This window comes from Limanda limanda, chromosome 12 (genome assembly GCF_963576545.1).
Source record: "Limanda limanda chromosome 12, fLimLim1.1, whole genome shotgun sequence".
In the NCBI taxonomy this organism is placed as follows: Eukaryota; Metazoa; Chordata; class Actinopteri; order Pleuronectiformes; family Pleuronectidae; genus Limanda; species Limanda limanda.
Genome location: NC_083647.1, coordinates 15,042,564 through 15,061,250, shown reverse-complemented (window position 1 = coordinate 15,061,250; position 18,687 = coordinate 15,042,564). Strand labels below are relative to the sequence as shown.

The following is an 18,687-nucleotide window of genomic DNA, read 5'->3' as shown; positions in this document are numbered from 1 at the left end:
TTGAACCAATAGCATTAGGATGCTCTGTTTACATGAGCATTAACTTAATACATCTCTTCCACAGGGCAAAGTAAACAATAGCTGTTCTCAGTTGCTCTCTTGGGAGTCCCTTCGTATCTCAATCTAAATCCAGTGTCAGACTGTCACAACTAATAAAACCTTCATTATTAAAGTAGGATAATATCTGAATGGAAATACAGGGAGAACTCATCTCTTTGTCAAAATGCTGACCTTAGATATCATCAAACATGGGCTTTGACTATATTCAAATCTTTAAATTGTGTTAAAATGTTCGGTTTGGTATGAATTGTCAAATTGCCAAAGTTTTCAAGCACAACTTTTAACAGAAAACATGGTCAGTGTAAAGTAATTTATCAGTTTATCTTGAATCACTTCCTGCAACAAAAGGAACAAGGGTCCAACTTCTGAGAATACTGGTTTCATCAGTAATTCTAATAACCATTGTTCCTTATTGTGTGATAATCCTTCACGTGCCAGCCCTGACAGTGAGTGGTTAACTTATAGCAGCTCTACCTAGTCTCATGTGTTTTTGTGGCCCTGTGCCCGCAGCAACGACGTTTGGAGGTTTCACGTTTCTGAGATCACCTCAGAGGGAATTTCCTTGTATTTGGCACAAGCGTTCACTTGGCTTCAAGGAGGATCTCATCTATGTTTTGTTGTTTACAGGTCAAGGTCACTGAGATCTCACGCCCAGCTTGTTCTTGAGAACGCATCCCTAACACCTGGAGGAGATTTTATTACATCTGGCACAAGCGTCCACTTGGACTCCAAAATGAACTGATTAGAATTCGCTGGTCAAAGATCGCCGTGACCTCGCAAAACACACATTTGGACATAATTCAAGAACTCACAAAGATTAAATTACCCTTTATATCAAAATTTTAAAAGGTCAAGTGGTACCACGGCGAATCGTGAAAATAATATGTACCCTTTTTATTTCCCCTCATCGTTGTCCTCTCACAGTCTCGTCTGCTCCGTGTGTCTGTTTTCTGACCCTCAGGTCAAAGCTCAAGCTGTTCCACTCAGTGCTGCCCCTAGAGGCCCTGGAGAATTCCGTTCTGTCGAGTGGATGTGCATTTCTTGCTGCATGTTTCGTATTTTTTAAATTGTCGTATGCTTTTATGAATTGGCGTCAGTTTTCTGAAGTTGCAGCAAATTCCTCCTACAGGAAACATTTTGGGTCATTAAAGTGCATTAGTTTACATCCTCCGTGCATCAGCAACAAACAACAGGACGTCAGCGCATTTCCTCGGGTTGATTTTTGGCTTCCTCCCTCCCATTCCGCTCTAAAGGGACTAAGAGACTGTGTTTCTCCGGCAAGACAGTGGCTCACCCAGAGCGAGGAGGATAAGGGCTGCAGGGCAGAACACCAAGTGAGGGACACAATGTGCTAAAGGTGCATGTGGTGAGAGCAATCCATTCTGTGGGAGATGAGTCGTTGACATGTCTGCCGTGGAGAGATTGCAAGGAACGAGGGGAGAAAAAGTGGCTGCATGCGATACTGGCCCATAGGATTCTCCAGTCTGTTGCTGTTTGTTTTGACTCAATTGCCCGAACTCTGAGATTACGGATATTGCTTGTGAATTGTTTATCCCACCGCCGGTGAGAGCGCCATCGTAACCCACAGATTAAGGCTCTGAGTGGCCCTCTGTTGCAGTGGCTCTCTATCGCTCTCTCTCTTTCTCTCTCTCTCTCTCTGACCATGAGAGCGTTTATTGTCCAGATGGGTGACTGCAGTCCTCACACTCATGAGTGCAGCACCAACAGTGTTCTCATGAGAGATCTAAGAGAAGGAATGGATAATGCATGACTCCATTTACACTAAGTGTCTGTCAATCACTGTTAAAATGAGGTGCATCGGCACATACTGTGAACTTAGTGCAGTTGTAGCCGCGAGCTGCAAAGTTTCTTTTGCCTCACATTAAGAAGTTTCAATCTCATGTAAAAGAAAAAAAGAAATTACATTATTTTTATTTTTTATTCATGTGTTAACAACTTGTTAAAATAAGCTTCTAGCTGTCTGAGTGACCTTCTGGTTCGGGATAGACATTCATAAGGAAATCTTATGATGTTTTAAATACAGCCTTACAGTGAACCCACAATCAAACACTCCAAATAGAGTTAAACAACATTAACCAACAAAACTGGGTTAACTTTGAAACAACATTACTTGGAATTTTGTCTGGATGTGAATACAAAGAGAACTTGTGGTTTAACAGGATCAAGTGACAGCAGCGACAAATTGAAGGTAAATTCCTGTCACGACACAAACAAGAGAACGTTTGAGTCCAGACCTGTGCGCAGGCAGAGGAGCAGCATCGTGACATTATACAAATATTCCACTCCTACGGCGTAAATACAGGTCATATTTAAGATTGTCAGCGCGTCCAATCGAGAGAGTTTAATCTGATTATTCGCTTTAATCTGGTTATGGTGTGCATGTAAACATGGAGTCTGAAACTGTGGAGCGGTGAGTGACAACCGATCGCCAACAACGCGGACCCTTTGCTGGGGCTCTCGGCGTCTGCCAGCAGAAACGGGCTCAGTGTGGCACGCCTGTCGTCTCCGCTCAGCTTCACCGAGGGCGAGTCCATTGTCGCCGCTCGGAGACTCGTTTTTAGCACTCGTGGAATTGGCAAGACGCCGCATGTGACGTCTTTCGCTGCTGTCTCAAATAAGGACGTTGTTGTTCTTGTTAGGTTCTTTATTACCTCAGACAACCTGTTTTCTGTTTGCAGGATTACGTAAAAAAAATAAACTTGGGGAAAGGGCGAGGTCTGGACCAGGGTGAGAAGACTTTTGGAGCAGATTCGATTTAAGGGGGTGAATCCAGGATTATTTTCCTTAGCATTGCGAGACAGGGCGCGATACGCTCTCCAAGTTCTAGTTGTTTGTTTTTTGTTGTTGTGTTGTGGGAGCCTTTGTTGTCACTTGCTCGGTACAGTCTAGTCATGTTAATGAGATGAGATGAGAATGTCTTGCTTCAGACTGAATCGTTTGCTCTGTTCTTCATGTTGCTCATCAGTGTGTCGTTAAGTGGGCGGGGGGGTGGGGTTGAGTTCTCTCTGGTGAAATCCAAACAGCAGGGTGTGTTTTTCACTGTCTGATATCTTCCAGGTGCTGAGAAGTTATTTGGGTTGTGCAACTAAATTAGATAAAAAAATGAAAAGATTCAGATGGTTCTCTACACCGGTTGGTAAAACAGCTTTGGAAAATACAGAAGGTGTCAATATCTCCTCAGTGTAAACTTCTACAAATTGAAATGAGGAAATGCTGAACATTAGAAAAAAGCTTTTAAATCAGAGGAACATTTACACCACTGCCAACGCCTCTACTCATTCTCCTATGGGTCTGCTTGTGAGGCTTCTTTTAAACGCATCCCGCTGCCAAAAAAGAACACTGCGTCAGGGTGTGAGTTTTAGATGCCAAGTCGGAATTCTGGAATGGCGGAAGACGTGAGACACAACTTCACGCCGTCTGTCCCGCCCTTGCCGGCTCTCCCTTTCTACAGATACTTCGATTGGACCCTGTGACCCTGCTCATCGCTGTCGTGGGTCATGTGATCACAAGTGGAACGCTCTACATCGACAGCAATCCAGTTTAGTTTTAAACAAGTTCCAGTGCTCATTTTTCTAGTGAGCTTGGTTTTGATTAGTTATTTGACGATATATAAAAACTGGGTGAAACCTGATGACTGACTCACGATTGCTCAATTGCACGTATCGGCAGGACCTCGCTCCCACGGCTCCACCCCCCCCCCGCTGCGCAACACCTGCCTCCAAATGCGCAACTTGGCAGCGTTCGTATCCGGGAGAGTTTGGCCTCATTTCTGGACAGTGGGAGGAAAGTGGAGATGTGTCGTCCATCTTTATATTCAGTGTATGGCTCACTGCTTGGTGTTAGAATGCATCTCCACATACAGCAGAATGTTTTTTTTTCTTTCTATTTTACCTTATTATCATCCAACCCTGTCGGATTTCTCCTTCACTTTTTAATAAAGAAACAATTCAGCCCACAAACAGACAGAGATTTGTCAGATTAAAGGAAACAAATGTAGCATTACTCAGAAAAAAACAATAGAATACAGCCGTGTCATTTTCCATGTGGTTATTACCATCTTCCAACACTCAGTTTATACAAACCACTCCGAGCAGACGAATCAGTTTTTGCAGTAGCAGCGCACTCTAATACTCTGAGGATCTTCAGCAGTGCAGCAGAAAAATGGCAGGAGACCAAGTGGACATGAGACTACGGTGTTTTTGCCCCACATACCCAGACATGACCACTGTCACTGCCGGTCTGACCCGGACCTTCAGACACACTTGCTAGACATCGTCACACACGTACACACACACACACGGCTTCTCCACGCCACTCGCTATGCCAAAATACATCAGGGGTTGATTGTGTAACTCCTCAGGGCGAGATGGAAAAACTAGGCCTATCACTCTTGGCTCTACCCTCTTCCAGCTTCCCCCCCCTCCATGTCAAGGACAGACGGCGACTGTCCCCAACCGCTGTCCCTCCCTCCATGAAGCCATGCCACCTTTCACATTCAGCCATGGAGCTGTCCAAATATAAAAATAAATTGTCCCTGTGTGTGTGTGTAAGTGTGTGTGCTTTGGGGTGTAAATGTGGGTCAGTTGATAAATGATCGAGAATTAACCTTGGCCGTATCCTCCATACATGAGGCTTGTTTTGTCCAGTATGACTGAAATGTTGTGTCATGATTGTGTGATCTATATAGAACCGATGGCCCATATATAGGATGACCCACATTCTGCCTTGGCAAACACACTCGATATACGATTTATCAATGTCATCTTTCACCAGTACACGTTAACAGTATCTCACAACATTCTTATTATAACACCACACTAACGCAGCTCAAACAGTTTTATATCAGGGATATGAGTGAGGTGTATTTTGATGCACATGTTCTGTACATGTGCAGCTTCCTGTTCTCCGTAAACTGGCTGAAGAGGTTTTCGTTTGTTCCTCTGCAGCGACAGTAAACATATCCAATGTGCGATGTAGAAGAAAACAAATAACTTGCATGTTAATCATCCAAATATTTACCATTAACTGGCAATGGCACACCCCAGTGATAATGCAGAGTCCTGTTTGTGCCTGCCTCATTATCAGAATACATCCTATAATACAACATTCACTTATTACTGTAATCATGGGTAATTTAATCATTTACTTGCTACAGCTGCCTTTCCGCCTGTCATAAAAAACAATTTTCTTATTTCTCATTTGTTACTTTCTATTATGCAAGGGCTGTTTACACTCGCATCTGTGCGTGTGTATAACAATGTGTGCGATTGTATAACTGAATGCATAACACAGGAAGTTAAGTCAAGGGCAGCTCACTTGTCTGTAATTTGCTGCGGCCAATCACTCGTCAGAGATCCCAGGATTATCCACAATATGAATATGCAAATTAGCAAAAAACATTGCTCCATTTCCACCAAACTTGGTGAAGGGACAGTGCCTGGACCTGGGACATGATATTTTGATGTGGATGTGGATTATAAATCTTAACGCCCCAACACAGGGCATTCTATAACATCTTCAATAATTTTCAGAGAACAAAACAATGTGCTTATCTTGAGTTTCCCCTTTTCAGGACCTTGTTTTGTGACAATTCTGTATGTTACCAAACCACTTCACGTTTTTCTTTTATATTTCTACAGAACTAGTCATGTGTAGGACTGTTTGGCCTTGGTGCAGGTCTGAGCTCTATGAGTCCCATTCTTGTTCTTTTCATCATTGACCCAGCTGTCGCCTGGAACATCGTGGTTTTGCATCATCTCTCACTGGGTGACTCATTCAGAAGATGTGGATTTCTATCAGAATTTGTCTCTCAAGTACAGTTTTGACCATCAGTCACGTGCTGCACACTCTCACATGGGACTTCATCTTGGAAGATCTATTTCCACACATGTCTATAGTTAGAGAGGTGAAGGTTGTAGTTACAGCACCTCTTGTTGGAAGCTGCTTGAGAGACTGAGCGTGAGCAGCCTTTACTCTCCATTCGCTGTAAGATGGAGAGAATTTAAGAATATTTTTGAACAGATGCCTGTGTCTGCAGTTGGTTTAATTTGTTCCCTTCAGTGGTCATGTTACCAACCATGCTCTGATGGTATTCTTTTATGTTGTCACCTGGGAGTGACCACAGCGGCCTTTAGAACAAAAGGCGAGACGCATAGACACAAGAGAATACATCAGCTAAATATACGAAAACAGTCGTTGAAGAATGGACTAGAAATTCCTCCCTTTCTTTATTTGGATTGTCCTGCAACATCAGTCCATTGATATTTCATTTGCATGAAGTTTTTTACTTTATACGTTTTTAAAGATCATTGGCAGATGATCATTTACACACTGTAAAAAAAAAAATCAATCAATCAATCAAATTATATTTGTATAGCCCATATTCACAAAATGATTGAACCAGCCCATTGGTAACGCTTGAAGGAATTCAGTTTCTTCAAAATAAAATGAAGCAAGTTATTATTTATTGTCAAGTCCTATAAAAACAAATGATAACTTCTCTTTTTAACCTTCTTTTCTCTTAACTCCTGTCATTTATTTTTGTCAAAGTTGGTAAACAATTTTCTTTTTCCAGGCCTCCTCCTTCCCCTGGAGCCTCTTTAAGCTTCTCTCTGTCTACAGTATGTTTTCAATTACCATGTGCGTGTGTTTGTGTGTCTGTTCTATAATGTGTGTTTGCTCTGCCTTCTGTTGGGAACATTCACAATAAGGTGTCGAGACGTATTTACAGGCAGATAAGGTGAGCCAAGGGAAACTGGCACATTGCCATCGTATCCTCGCCTCCACTTTTTTTTTATCTCCCCCCCTTTTCTCTGCGGTGGTGGACACTGACAGGACATGACATAAGTGAAACTTAAAGGCCCTCCTAATTGCCCATGAAGAGCAGGAGCGGGCTCTTGAGGGAGGGGAGGCAGGAAGGATCAGGGGAGGGAGGAGCAGACGGCAGGATCGCTAAGTGGTCATTACGGACCCCGAGGTCGCTCTGATCCGGTGCAGACGGGCCGATCCAGGTTTCTGCTTTTCTCTACTTAGCCACAAATTAGCTCTGCTGTAAAATGTGCTCTGATTTCAGGCGAGTCAGCATACCTGGACTTTGAGGTGAAAGAAATTGCATTTGATGTGAACATAACACGCGTGTGTGGATTTCGGTTACATCAGCAAGTCCTGTGCGATAATGAGGGAATTCAATCGAAGCAGCGTGCCAGAGAGGAGCGATGAGAAGAGTAAACCTGGAACCAGATTAGGTTTCGCTGATGAGACCGGTCAGAGCTGAGTTTGTTTGCGTCAGCTAGTATCGGATCATGTTTTTCACCACATTCATTTCCCTGCAGCAAATAATGACACAGAGACTTCAGGTGGAATTTATCATTTTGGTCTCAACCCCTCGTTCCTTCTCTACTTTGTGTCTGGAGACGTTTTTGGACATTAACTCTGGAAGTTTGCCTTTAAGGTAAGAAGAACGCAGTATAGGAGATTCTCTGGATCAACAGGAAAATGTCTGCAACACACGGGGGTGGCACCTGGTTAGAGCAGGCAAGACATGAGCTCAAAATCTGCAGCGGAAATCACTCATTTCTGTTTACAGCACTCGTCACTCAACACCCGCATCAGCTCTCGTCACCTAAAGCTGTTGAATCTTGTCTCTCACCCTTGTCTTCACATATACAGATATTTATAATCCTATCTGTGTTTTTTTGTCAGAAACATTATCAACACGCCCCAATTGCTAGCTGTGAATTCTCTGCATATTTTCTTGCTTGCTTTACCTGCTGTAATATCACATGGGCTCCCCCTGCCATTTTTCTTGGGGGCTGGCAGGATGAGGTTCAGGAAAAGGTCAGGAATAACCCATTCTATCGGAATAATTCACTCCCAAATTTCCCCCCCGGACATTTTCTGGAAAATATCCCACTCCGACTTTAACTCAGTTCAAGTAGTTTAAACGAACCCAATGCAGCCTTGTTGCACTCTTTCCGACTCGCCTAATTGGCTGACAGCTGATTTTAATAATTGAGCCGAAGGACCGCCCCGAGCATGTGTTGGAAGGACGTGCATACGAGCTGCAAGAGGAAAGAGAACAAGTGAGCTGCTCTCGCTCCCACAGTAGCCAACAGTTGTTAGCAGCTTTGTTTCATATCAGCCATAGGTGAGGCACAGTATATAAATAGACACTTATGCAATGCTGTGATGGGCCTTTATATAATTACACGCAGTTATATATAACAGATGAAAATCTCACATTCTTTCAGTGTTCTCTCTCTTCCATTGGAGCCGGTGGAATGACTGGTGCTTTGAGACTTCACTGAGTTTAGCTCATGAATGTGAAACCTGCAGTGCTGTTGCTATGAGCCGCCTCGTGTTGTAGCACAGTGAAATGTGCTCTCACCTTTCGTCTCTGCCCGAGTCAGTTCGGGTGAGGGATAACATTTTACTTTGTTCTTTAAAACATTAAACAGCTGCACTAGTCGCGCTGGTCTCATGTGAACATTGACCAGAATAACAGTGAAATACTCAGGGTGCTGCTGTATTGTACTGTAATAATACTGTTCAAACATTTCACTGTAATATTATAATCTGTATTATTACCTCTATAATAATTTAATCATAATTGGTAAAATAGTAATTCTCTAGGTTTGTATGAGGATCATTTTAGTTGCAGTCTCATTTGTATTGTATTTTACATGTAATACAAAAAAGAATTATTATTTTCACTATTCATCAATCTATATATTCGTTTTTAAAAATTAAAAAAAATAGCGATAAATGCCATTAAAATATCTCAGAGCCCAACTGTGCATATATGCGTATATTGGATATATTAGTATGCATGTGCATAGTGGCAAAGTAACACATAATTGTTTGACCTCAGATTTATAAAATATTTTTGCTGTTTGTCATTTTTTGCTCATAGAGAAAAGTTTAAAACCACAATATTAAATTTACAATATATATATTAAAAAGCGCAAAAAGAAAAGCTGGAACCAGTCAATGTTTCTCCTTTTTTATTTTGCTTGATTATTGATTAATCTTCTATTTAGTGTTGTTAACCATTAACCATTCCTTCCCTGCCCCCTCTCAGTCTCAGGGGTAAAAGTGATCGTGCAGTTTACTAAATAAAATAAACTATTTCCCTTCTGAAGACACTGAAGAATTTTTAGCCTTTAGCCCTTTTTATGTTGTACTTTCTCTTCTCTCCATGTATTTTTACTTTACAGCACTTTGGTCAACACTGTTTGTTTTAAATGTACTTTATAGATTCATTTCACCATCTATTCATTAAGACATCACAAATGACCATTACAGTGACCGGTTTAAATGCTCTGCTCAGTTCCTCTCTTTTTATGCCATCTACAAATGTTGAAATTAGGATGTTTGAAAGCCACATGTTCCGGTTTCCCACAGTGTATTGTCACAAGACATGGTGATATACTGTGTGGTGATATACAAGTGTGTGTCTGGTCTTGTTATATGGTCGTGGTGCCAGATAACGGATGACATCACTGGAGTGAGATAATTTGCTGATCTGATTTAGTTGTGTACTGCTTTTTAAGATTAGAGCTGAAGGGAGGTTTAATGTCATTGGTGTGTGTGTGTGTGTGTGTGTGTGTGTGTGTGTGTGTGTGTGTGTGTGTGTGTGTGTGTGTGTGTGTGTGTGTGTGTGTCTGTGTCTGTGTCTGTGTGTGTGTGTGTGTGTGTGTGTGTCTGTGTGTGTGTGTGTGTGTGTGTGTGTGTGTGTGTGTGTGTGTGTGTGTTCCTTTGTCTGTCTTGGTATAAACCTCCATCTCTTACCTCTATTAAGGACGTTTTGTTTTCACCCCTGCCTTTTAATTTCTTGGTTGGATGGTTTGTGAGCAAGATTATGCAAAAACTAGGAAAGTTGTTGGGAGGATTCAATTCTGGTGAGGACTCGGATCAGGGGGCAGATCCAGGTATTAATTTTTCACTTTTGTTAATATTGCGAGATTGGGTGTCTGTCAACATTTTCGCCAGTTTCTCAGTTAGAAAATCATGGATCTGAATGAAAAGAAAATCTGTCATATTGAGGTAACTGATATCGATGAGTGTGTCAAATTTGGTGCAGCTTGATTGAATTTGAGGTGACAGTTGGGTCCTGGTGGAGGTTTGTGCCTCACTCAGAGTGCCATTGAAGATTTCCATTTCCATTCACAGATCCTCTCAGGGTCTCCTCTGTCGCTCCTCATTCTGACCTCTTGTTATGCAATGGCTTGTTAGAGCGTGCGTGCGTGTGTGTGTTTTTCTGACTCTCTTGGAGGATATACAGTCCTTTACGGATGCTGCTGTACTCATTTAAGCTGTAAGATGAGCTCCTGCAGCCTGACGACGGACACATGGTGACCACTGCTCAGGATGGAGGTTTGACTCCTGACTCACTTCTGACTCCTGTTTAATGGATTTAATTTGCTCACTGACTTGACCTTTTCATGCACACACTCCTCTGTAAGCCTGCGTTTGAAATCAGCACAGTGAGCATGACAGTCCCACTGCCTGGACTTGTGCAGTGTGTGTGTGTGAGTGTTTCTCGGGGATAATGGGCCCATCTAGTTAATAATGCAGCAGCAGCATCGCACTGCACCACCTTTTCTCATGAAAACTCATTTTGCCTTTGTTGCCCCATGCCTTGCTCTCTCTCTCTCTCTCTCTCTCTCTCTATCTATCTCTATCTCTGTCTCTCTATCTCTATCTCAAGCTCTCTATCTCTCTAGCTCTCTATCTATCTCTCGCTCTCTCTCTCTTATCCTCAGGCCATCCTTACAAAACTATTTCATTTGTCCTCATCGACCCGGCCTGTCAGTGCGTTCACAGCCAATGTAAAGTCTGGGAGGAGAGGAACTGATTCAGATGTAAAAGCACACAGTGTTATAGAGAGTCTTGTTCTGTACACTGAATTGCTTCTTACCGTCAGCTGTTTTTTTTTCTTTCGCCACAGGGCTAATGGTGTTGAGTAGCTCAGATGAGACCTATGAAGAAACGGATTCCTTTCAATCCTCCGCCACAAACGTGTTGATTCAGCTCTCCACATAGTTTTTTTTTTTACCGGTCCTGTGACGTGTTTGATTGTACTGTACATGAGGTCTTGGAGGTGCAACATCTTGGTCTGTACCAGAGCAGATTGTCCATGTTGGTGGAAAAATACGGTTGAGGTTTGTGAGACTGCTCCTGTTGCCACATTAAATCATTTTGAAGTATTTCTGACAGATGCTTTACCTGCAATTTCGCCCTTTTCAAACTCCTTGTTAAATGTTGCTTTGCACATTGATAAACTGTCAGAACAACATTTGAGCTTCCGTGACTTCCCACTCACTCCTCATGCTGTCATGTTTGTAAGTCTTTGTCTCCATCCTGATTCATGCAGTTTGCCATTTCAATTTTTCAATATTACGCCAGTACCTTCGTGGCCAGGGGCGGATCTAGGGGCTGGGCCAGTGGGCATTAGCCCCAGCAGAAATATGAAGTATATTTCTGAAGTACCCCTGTCGTGATGGTAGTGCTTTTTTTCCCAATAAACTACTCACATACTTACAGTACTAAGATTAAATATGACAACTGGGAAATCATTTTTATTTTCCAAGCTTTTTTGAAGAACACAATGTGCTTGATCCAAATACATTCAATGATAAATAGCTTTGCTCAAAGCTATAGAGCTAACAGTAAACAATGAATGACTTAAGTGTGCACCTCTCTTTATCAGGAGCAGTGAATGGATGTTGGACATATAATTGACCCCTCTTTGTTAATTGTGGCCCCTTCGTGACCCCTGACTTAGAAAAACCCATGATCCAGCACTGCTGCCAGCAACATGACACCACAGGCCTCTGACACCTGATTTCCTGCTGCCATGTCTTTAGCCTGTGCCTGTGTGTTCGCCAAACAGCAGTGTGTGTTCGAGCATCTGCAGAATCCAATCCCCCATCGATTTCCAATGGAGCTTCTTTCCAATAATGGACTTCTTCATAGGATACTCTCGTGCATCCTCTTCTTTCCTCCTCTTGCATCACTGAGCATCTTTAAGAGAATTGAGATGCTGATGCTGTCGGCTGCCCAATCTCTTTTGTGTTTTCTGTAGGTTATGTATGGGGGACAACAAAACAACGAGATATGAAATCAAAGAAATGAAGCTTGAGAAGCGTGTCCCTCCTCCAGCCCGTATTTTCCTCCTGAAAAGACTGCGAGTGTGTTTTTAGGAGTGGCGATGTGACGTGATAACATATCTCTGCTAAACCAGAACACACACAGACTCTCTGTTGTCCTCTCCACTCCTCTCTTTGGATGGCACATGTAGTCAGCACAAGAGTCCACACAGCGATCACGTGAACTGTTCAACCCCTCTCCTCCCACTCGCTGTGCTCTTCTTCCATGTCTGCAAACAAGCAGCTGCGCATTGAGGCAGACACGGTGTGTGTTTGTGTGTGTTTGTGTGTTTGTGTGTGTGTGTGTGTTTGTGTGACCACAGAAAGCAAACTGGGATCTCTGCCGTGATGCGCCCTCTTCCTCCCTCCACCTCCGAAATCCTCCTCCTGCCGGTTGCTAAGCAGCACAGGGAGAGTTTGACAGCATGACGTGGCGTGTGCGCGGGACCACTTCCTGTAAACAGCCGAGTGGGAGCTCTGTGCTATCAGACACAGAAGGCAAGGAGAGAGAGAGAGAGAGCGAGATGAGACTGCTTAAAATAACCTCTCCTGACTCGCACAAAGGAGACGTGATGACGCGCGGTGGAGGAAGAAAAAAAGTGTTGTAAATCTCACAGGGAGCCGAGGTAGCGGACGGCTACAAAGGAGTTTTCTGAGCCTCTGAACTATCACTGCCAGAAAACATGGGGCCTGGAAGGAAAATGAACACAGCTGACAGGGGCCATTTAGGCGGAGAGCTGGTGTCATTCTGCATTCAGCTGGCCGGTTTGTGGGCGCACACCCCCACTGGACACGACTCACAATGCATTTTCAGTCTGGGCTCATACCGTCATGCTGATTGTGTCACTACAAATAACGGACTCTGGATTCCCTGCGAAGACAGACACAAACAAAACTGAGATTTCCCTCTTTTTTTCTTGTGTGTTTCAGCTCGGTGGCGGTGAAGATGACCACGGCACGGTACCGTCCCACCTGGGAGCTGGCCGTGGACCCCCTGGTGTCGTGTAAGCTGTGCCTTGGAGAGTTCCCTCTGGAGCAGATGACCATCATCACACAGTGCCAATGTGTCTTCTGTACACTGGTGAGCAGGAGACGGCACAAGCAGCAACAGGATGAGGATTATTTCATAAAAAAAAAAAAAAAAAAACACGATAACAAAAAGGATTATAAATAAGGTTTAGAGATATATTTTATTGAGTAATATATTCACCATGCACTTGAAAGGATACACGTCTCCAAAAAAACTGGTATATGCAAGGCAAACACAGATTTGGCTCCACATCAGAGACAAAACCACAAAATCCAGTTGAACCTGATAAAACCCACACAGGATTTTCACTGTGTGGATCTATCACACATCTCACATCCCTGCTGTGTGACATTGAACCAGTGTGAAAAGATACAGGATCAGAAACAGCTGTTAGATATTAAATCAAGTCCAGCAAAGAGGAGGCAATGTGATTAAAAATAGAAGCCACTTCTCAGAACCCAGCAGTCCGGGTGCTGGTGGTTTCCAAAGTTCAGTGAGAGTTTACTCTAGAGGTCGACCACAATGTAAATACACAGAGGGGCAGACATCTCACTCAAAGAATCGACATTTCCATCAGTGATATTCATTTAATAAAAGTACACTGAAATAATTTAACAGTTTATTGGACCAACAAATAAACATAGAATCAAAGCCCATTATTTGCTTTGTTTATTACCAAGTAGGATTTCACACATAATGAATTTCCTTTGGTGCATATTCATTTCTTAAATTCAAATTATCATGATCTCACCCAGGGTTTCAGCTTTGTACAAAGGTTGGTGATGTCAATGTTAATCTGTTGCTAGAATCATCTCACTGGTTTTCGTGAGAGAGCCTGTATTCCAGGTTACATGGGTCATGTGTTACTTTGATATAAAGCTGCATAATTGATTTTTTTGAAATGGAAAATGTGTTATAATAAATTATTTAGGCGGTGTGTGCCAAATATACATCTAATATTTATTTTTGATCTATGTTTTTGTTCACCCGAGCTAAATGCTGATTCTGGACAAGTCGGGTCCAGTGGGTTCATCTTCAGCTTTTTAGACACAAAGTGAAATGACCTGAAACTGACCTAAAGCTGTGAAGCTGTGAAACCAAAACAATGAGCTGACAGAAGCTGGAACTCTTTAAACCAGCCGGACTTTGTTATTGCTGGTGAACCCTCTCACTTTACACATTCGATCCATAGTTAATAAAACTATCGATTCGTGCAGGGGTCGTTTTGAAGCCCTATCACACAGAGATGATGATCGAAAGCGACTCTTTGGTCAGGGATTGTTGACCGACTGTGTGTGTGTGTTTGTTCTTTTCTGTTTTTCATTTGACTGGCTGACTGGATATTGAACCGGGTCTGTTTTGTCTTATTCTCCCTCAGTGCCTGAAGCAGTATGTGGAGCTCCTGATTAAAGAAGGCCTTGAAACTGCAATTAGCTGTCCAGACTCTGCCTGTCCCAAAAGAGGACACTTGCAGGAAAATGAGGTATTGATCGAGATACATTGTTTTCACCTTGCTGGATGTAAGATACGTTTTTTGATTTAGCTGGTGAATAATGTGGTAGCTCTGGACTGAGAATTGACTCTATATCAGTGCAGCAACGTATATAGTCGTTTCACACTATAATATACTTTATGTTGTGCATGCAAGGAAGTTACACAACAAGCTGGTAATTGCATGTGCTGCACAATACATGCAACAGTATTTTCATGTTGCTAATGCAGAACCTGAAATGCATTTAAAACAGACTGTAAATAAGGATGGATGACAGAACAGCTTCCTCAATATGAAACCAACGCATCCAGGCTCGCCCCCCTGGTGGCCGACAGCAGAAAAAAGTCATAAAGCCTGCATCCTGCATGTTAATAGACGGGACATGGACCAAACAAAAGAATCAAAGTACATGGCAAATACATGTTTCTCACAGATGGTGTCGAGTTTGGTTTGGTGCTTGTATCGGCAGGAACTTAATACTTTGGCTCCACCCCACAGTCATAACTGCGTCCCTCTCGGAGCCCATTGGCTAACATCTGATGACGAATTAGTTTCTGGGGACAACGCCCAATATTTTGCGGCTTCGGATAATATCCAGGCAAAGACTTCTGCTTCCGTTTGCAGTGCACTGTTCTGTTTTCAGTCTGACTCATTTCTTTTTTCGCATGAGTCGAATGTTTCTCAACCCAAATCACAAGGGGTGATACTTTCGTTAGGTGTTTAAGATCCAGACAACATTTTGGCTGATCACTATTAACAGCCATCTGAATATAAATGCAGATCCAATAAAAAGCATAAAGGTGATGCATTTCTGTCAATGTGTTTCTCCTTTTAAGCTCATTCCAAAACTTGCTCAAACGTGATTGGTCAAACTAGAAACGGAGAGCAGAAGGCTTCCAGCACCAAAGTCTCTCTCCCCTACAGACTTTGAACATTCACATGCTGAATCTGTTTATAGAGATCACTACTCTACAGAATCTGGCTCCACATTACATCAACAGCGAAAGATGGCAGCTGCTGTAATTGGGATATATCTTTTAGCTTCCTTTTTGTACAACCGGGGGAAGAGGAGACTCTTTATAGGCGAAACTAACACATTTGCAGTTAGTTAAACACCTAAATCCTCGCTCAGAGCTCCCGTGTGACTCAAGATGATCGCTACCAAATTTGTTCCCGTAGCCAGTGTGTTTATTTCATCTTAATGAGCGTTCCTGCGGGCATGTCTCCCCGGCATCGGGTTAATCCGAGGGCAGAACACTCTTCGTCCTCCAGGAAGTTTGGTTCACGGAGTCGCTCACGCAGTCTTTGAACCGCAGAGGCTCGGCACGCTTCAGCACACCGCTGCTTCGTGGTTCTGATCGATCCGTGTCGCCAAACCCAAGATGCACCTGGCTGACAGGCAAAATATGCGCCTCCTTCGCGCACTGACTGCCGGGCCATCACCTTGTAATTGACTGCTCCTTAACAAAGCCCCAATATTTGTTCATCAGTAAACGAGTAAACCCTGGTTGAGCCTGTGTATGCACATTGAATACGTTCTGACGATTTAGTTCTCTCTCTACCTGAGAAGGGGATTAATGACCTTATTAATAAGCAAGGGGGCAATTTTATGATCTTGTAGAAATTTGAATTTGACATTGTACTGGAAACAACGTTCACATATTGAATGTACAGTTGTTGCCGCGGCTACTGTCTATAAATATGCTCGATAACCTGCCTCACCCACCTCTCCCCCTCCCACCTCTCTCCCGCCTGTAGATTGAGTGCATGGTGGCCACGGAGATGATGCAGAGATACAAGAAGCTTCAGTTCGAGAGGGGTGAGTCAGAGCAAGAGCAGCCGCAGTGCATCAGTAATCGCTCCTCAGCCTGTCTGTCTGTCTCTGTGTGTGTGTGTGTGTGTGTGTGTGTGTGTGTGTGTGTGTGTGTGTGTGTGTGTGTGTGTGTGTGTGTGTGTGTGTGTGTGTGTGTGTGTGTGTGTGTGTGTGTGTGTGTGTGTGTGTGTGTGTGTGTGTGTGTGTGTGTGTGTGTGTGTGTGTGTGTGTGTGTGTGTGTGTGTGGACAATGACTGTCAGCCTCAGAGACACGTGGATCCTCCTGTCCTCCAGGGATACTGTATTTTACCTTGACAAACACACACACACACAAAAGAATGACGACATCCCTACTCGCACGTGCAGCAGAACTGTTTCTCGCTCGGCTTGGAATCAATCATTCTCCCCCTGTGGACGATTCTGCTATTGAATCACACCAGGGGGCATCTGCAGATAGAGAAGATTTCCAGAAACACTTGTTTGCTCCGAAAGTTTTAGTCGTGGCTGGCATACGCTTGTCAAGTTGTCTGTTTTCTTTCATTACTGCTGCCGCTCTGAGTAAAAGAGTTTGGACTTCCGACAAATTCTGTGTTCGTTCATGAACCGCAAATAATCACTCGGGCAGGAGAGGGGTTTTCATGTGACAGGTACTCAGGCCTAATTGTCTGATGTGTACTGCAACGTTCAACCCTTTCATCCTCATCAAAGTGTAACACCAACTCCCATCCAATATACATGAAGGGGGAAGCCTCCCAGACTTGGCTAAAAGAGATTTTAATTGGATTGGTTTGTCTGCAGATTTGCAAACTGTCTGACTGACTCTGACGGAGGCAGATCTCTTTGCATACAGATATTTAATTAAATCCGTTTTATCTCTCGCCTCAGTGTGTGGCGGCGTGTTCGGCGTCTGCAGTTCACGCTGAAGAGTAAGTGTTAACCTTCCTTGGATACCAGGGCTGGAAATATAACTGCAGGTCCGCCTTTCGTTCCACGCTGTCAATCAAGACGTGCTTATCAGTAATGCTCGAGTTCCATCGCTACCGAGAGCAGGCAGTAACCAAGGAGAGCTCCCACTGTGATGTTAGTCACCCTGCAGGTTCTCCACCTACACATGAGGTGCAAACTGTACACAGAGCACGCCGATCACACTTGCAGGATTAAATCCACGCAAAGACAAACGTACATAGGAACACAGGGGTCCTGTTAATGACCCCAAATCCTCAGAAATCCTCGGAAAGAGCTGTTGATGCTCCCTGAGTAAGAGCAGTCAGCTGTCTCATCAATGTCCCCGTCCATTCAGGCAGAGTGGCTGCTGTAACCGTTTCATATTCGTCAGGCTGAGCTAAGAGTGCGTGTGGAATGTGTGCCCCGAGTTCTTGGCAGAGAGGCGAGAAGGAAGGAGAGGATACAAGGACAAGTGCATCACGTTGTAAAGTTAGAGGAGAACCGGCCCAAAACAAAAAAAGCTATTTCACCCAGATGAGGACATACAAATATGAGCGAATAAGAGAATTTATGCGTAGCAATCGCTTTCCAAAATTTGCAAGTCAATTGTACCTTCCTCAGAGGGTCTGCTCTCCCAAATCACAAAAAGCTGAATATAGAAGTCTCTAGACATGCAGATAGTTCTGCACTGACTAGACTACGACATTCTAACAACCAAAGTAAGATTATTTATTTGCATTTTCATTTGTGTTAAGTGAATCTTCATGACGCTGGTATCTTTCCTTTTTCTTTCGGTGCCACCAGAGGTGCTGCTGGACCCGTGCCGGACGTGGTGCCCCTCCTCGACCTGCCAGGCCGTTTGCCAACTAAAGGAATCGGACTCTCCAGCGCTGCCTCAGCTGGTCCAGTGCGCCGTCTGTGCACTCGAGTTCTGCTCAGCCTGCAAAGCCAACTGGCACCCGGGTCAGGCCTGCCAGGAGAGCAACCTGCCAATTACCTCTTTCCTACCAGGAGAAAACAGGTACTGCTTCCTGTCCGCATATTTAGCGAGTGTGACTCTAGTATCATACATCTATGATCTGTATGATGATTAATTCACGATTGAAGTAAGATTTAAAACCCAGAAATGACACTTATTTTCAAATTTTAGAAAATTGTAATATTTGAAGTTTTTCTA

At 43.5% G+C, this 18,687-nt stretch overlaps 1 protein-coding gene across 2 annotated transcripts in view; it reads left to right on the top strand.

The window, feature by feature from the left end:
* The window catches only part of rnf144aa (ring finger protein 144aa), a 34,222-nt gene that overhangs the window by 6,889 nt on the left and 8,646 nt on the right, over positions 1-18,687 (top strand). The window contains exons 1-5 of one of the 2 annotated variants that reach the window (XM_061082793.1): positions 12,602-12,995; positions 13,161-13,311; positions 14,639-14,743; positions 16,511-16,571; positions 18,315-18,531. In XM_061082793.1, the coding sequence (XP_060938776.1) occupies positions 13,177-13,311; positions 14,639-14,743; positions 16,511-16,571; positions 18,315-18,531 (518 nt within the window). In that variant the 5' untranslated portion in view covers positions 12,602-12,995; positions 13,161-13,176. Of the gene's footprint in view, positions 1-12,601; positions 12,996-13,160; positions 13,312-14,638; positions 14,744-16,510; positions 16,572-18,314; positions 18,532-18,687 lie in introns of those variants that run through there. The other variant, XM_061082791.1, reaches the window with a different exon arrangement.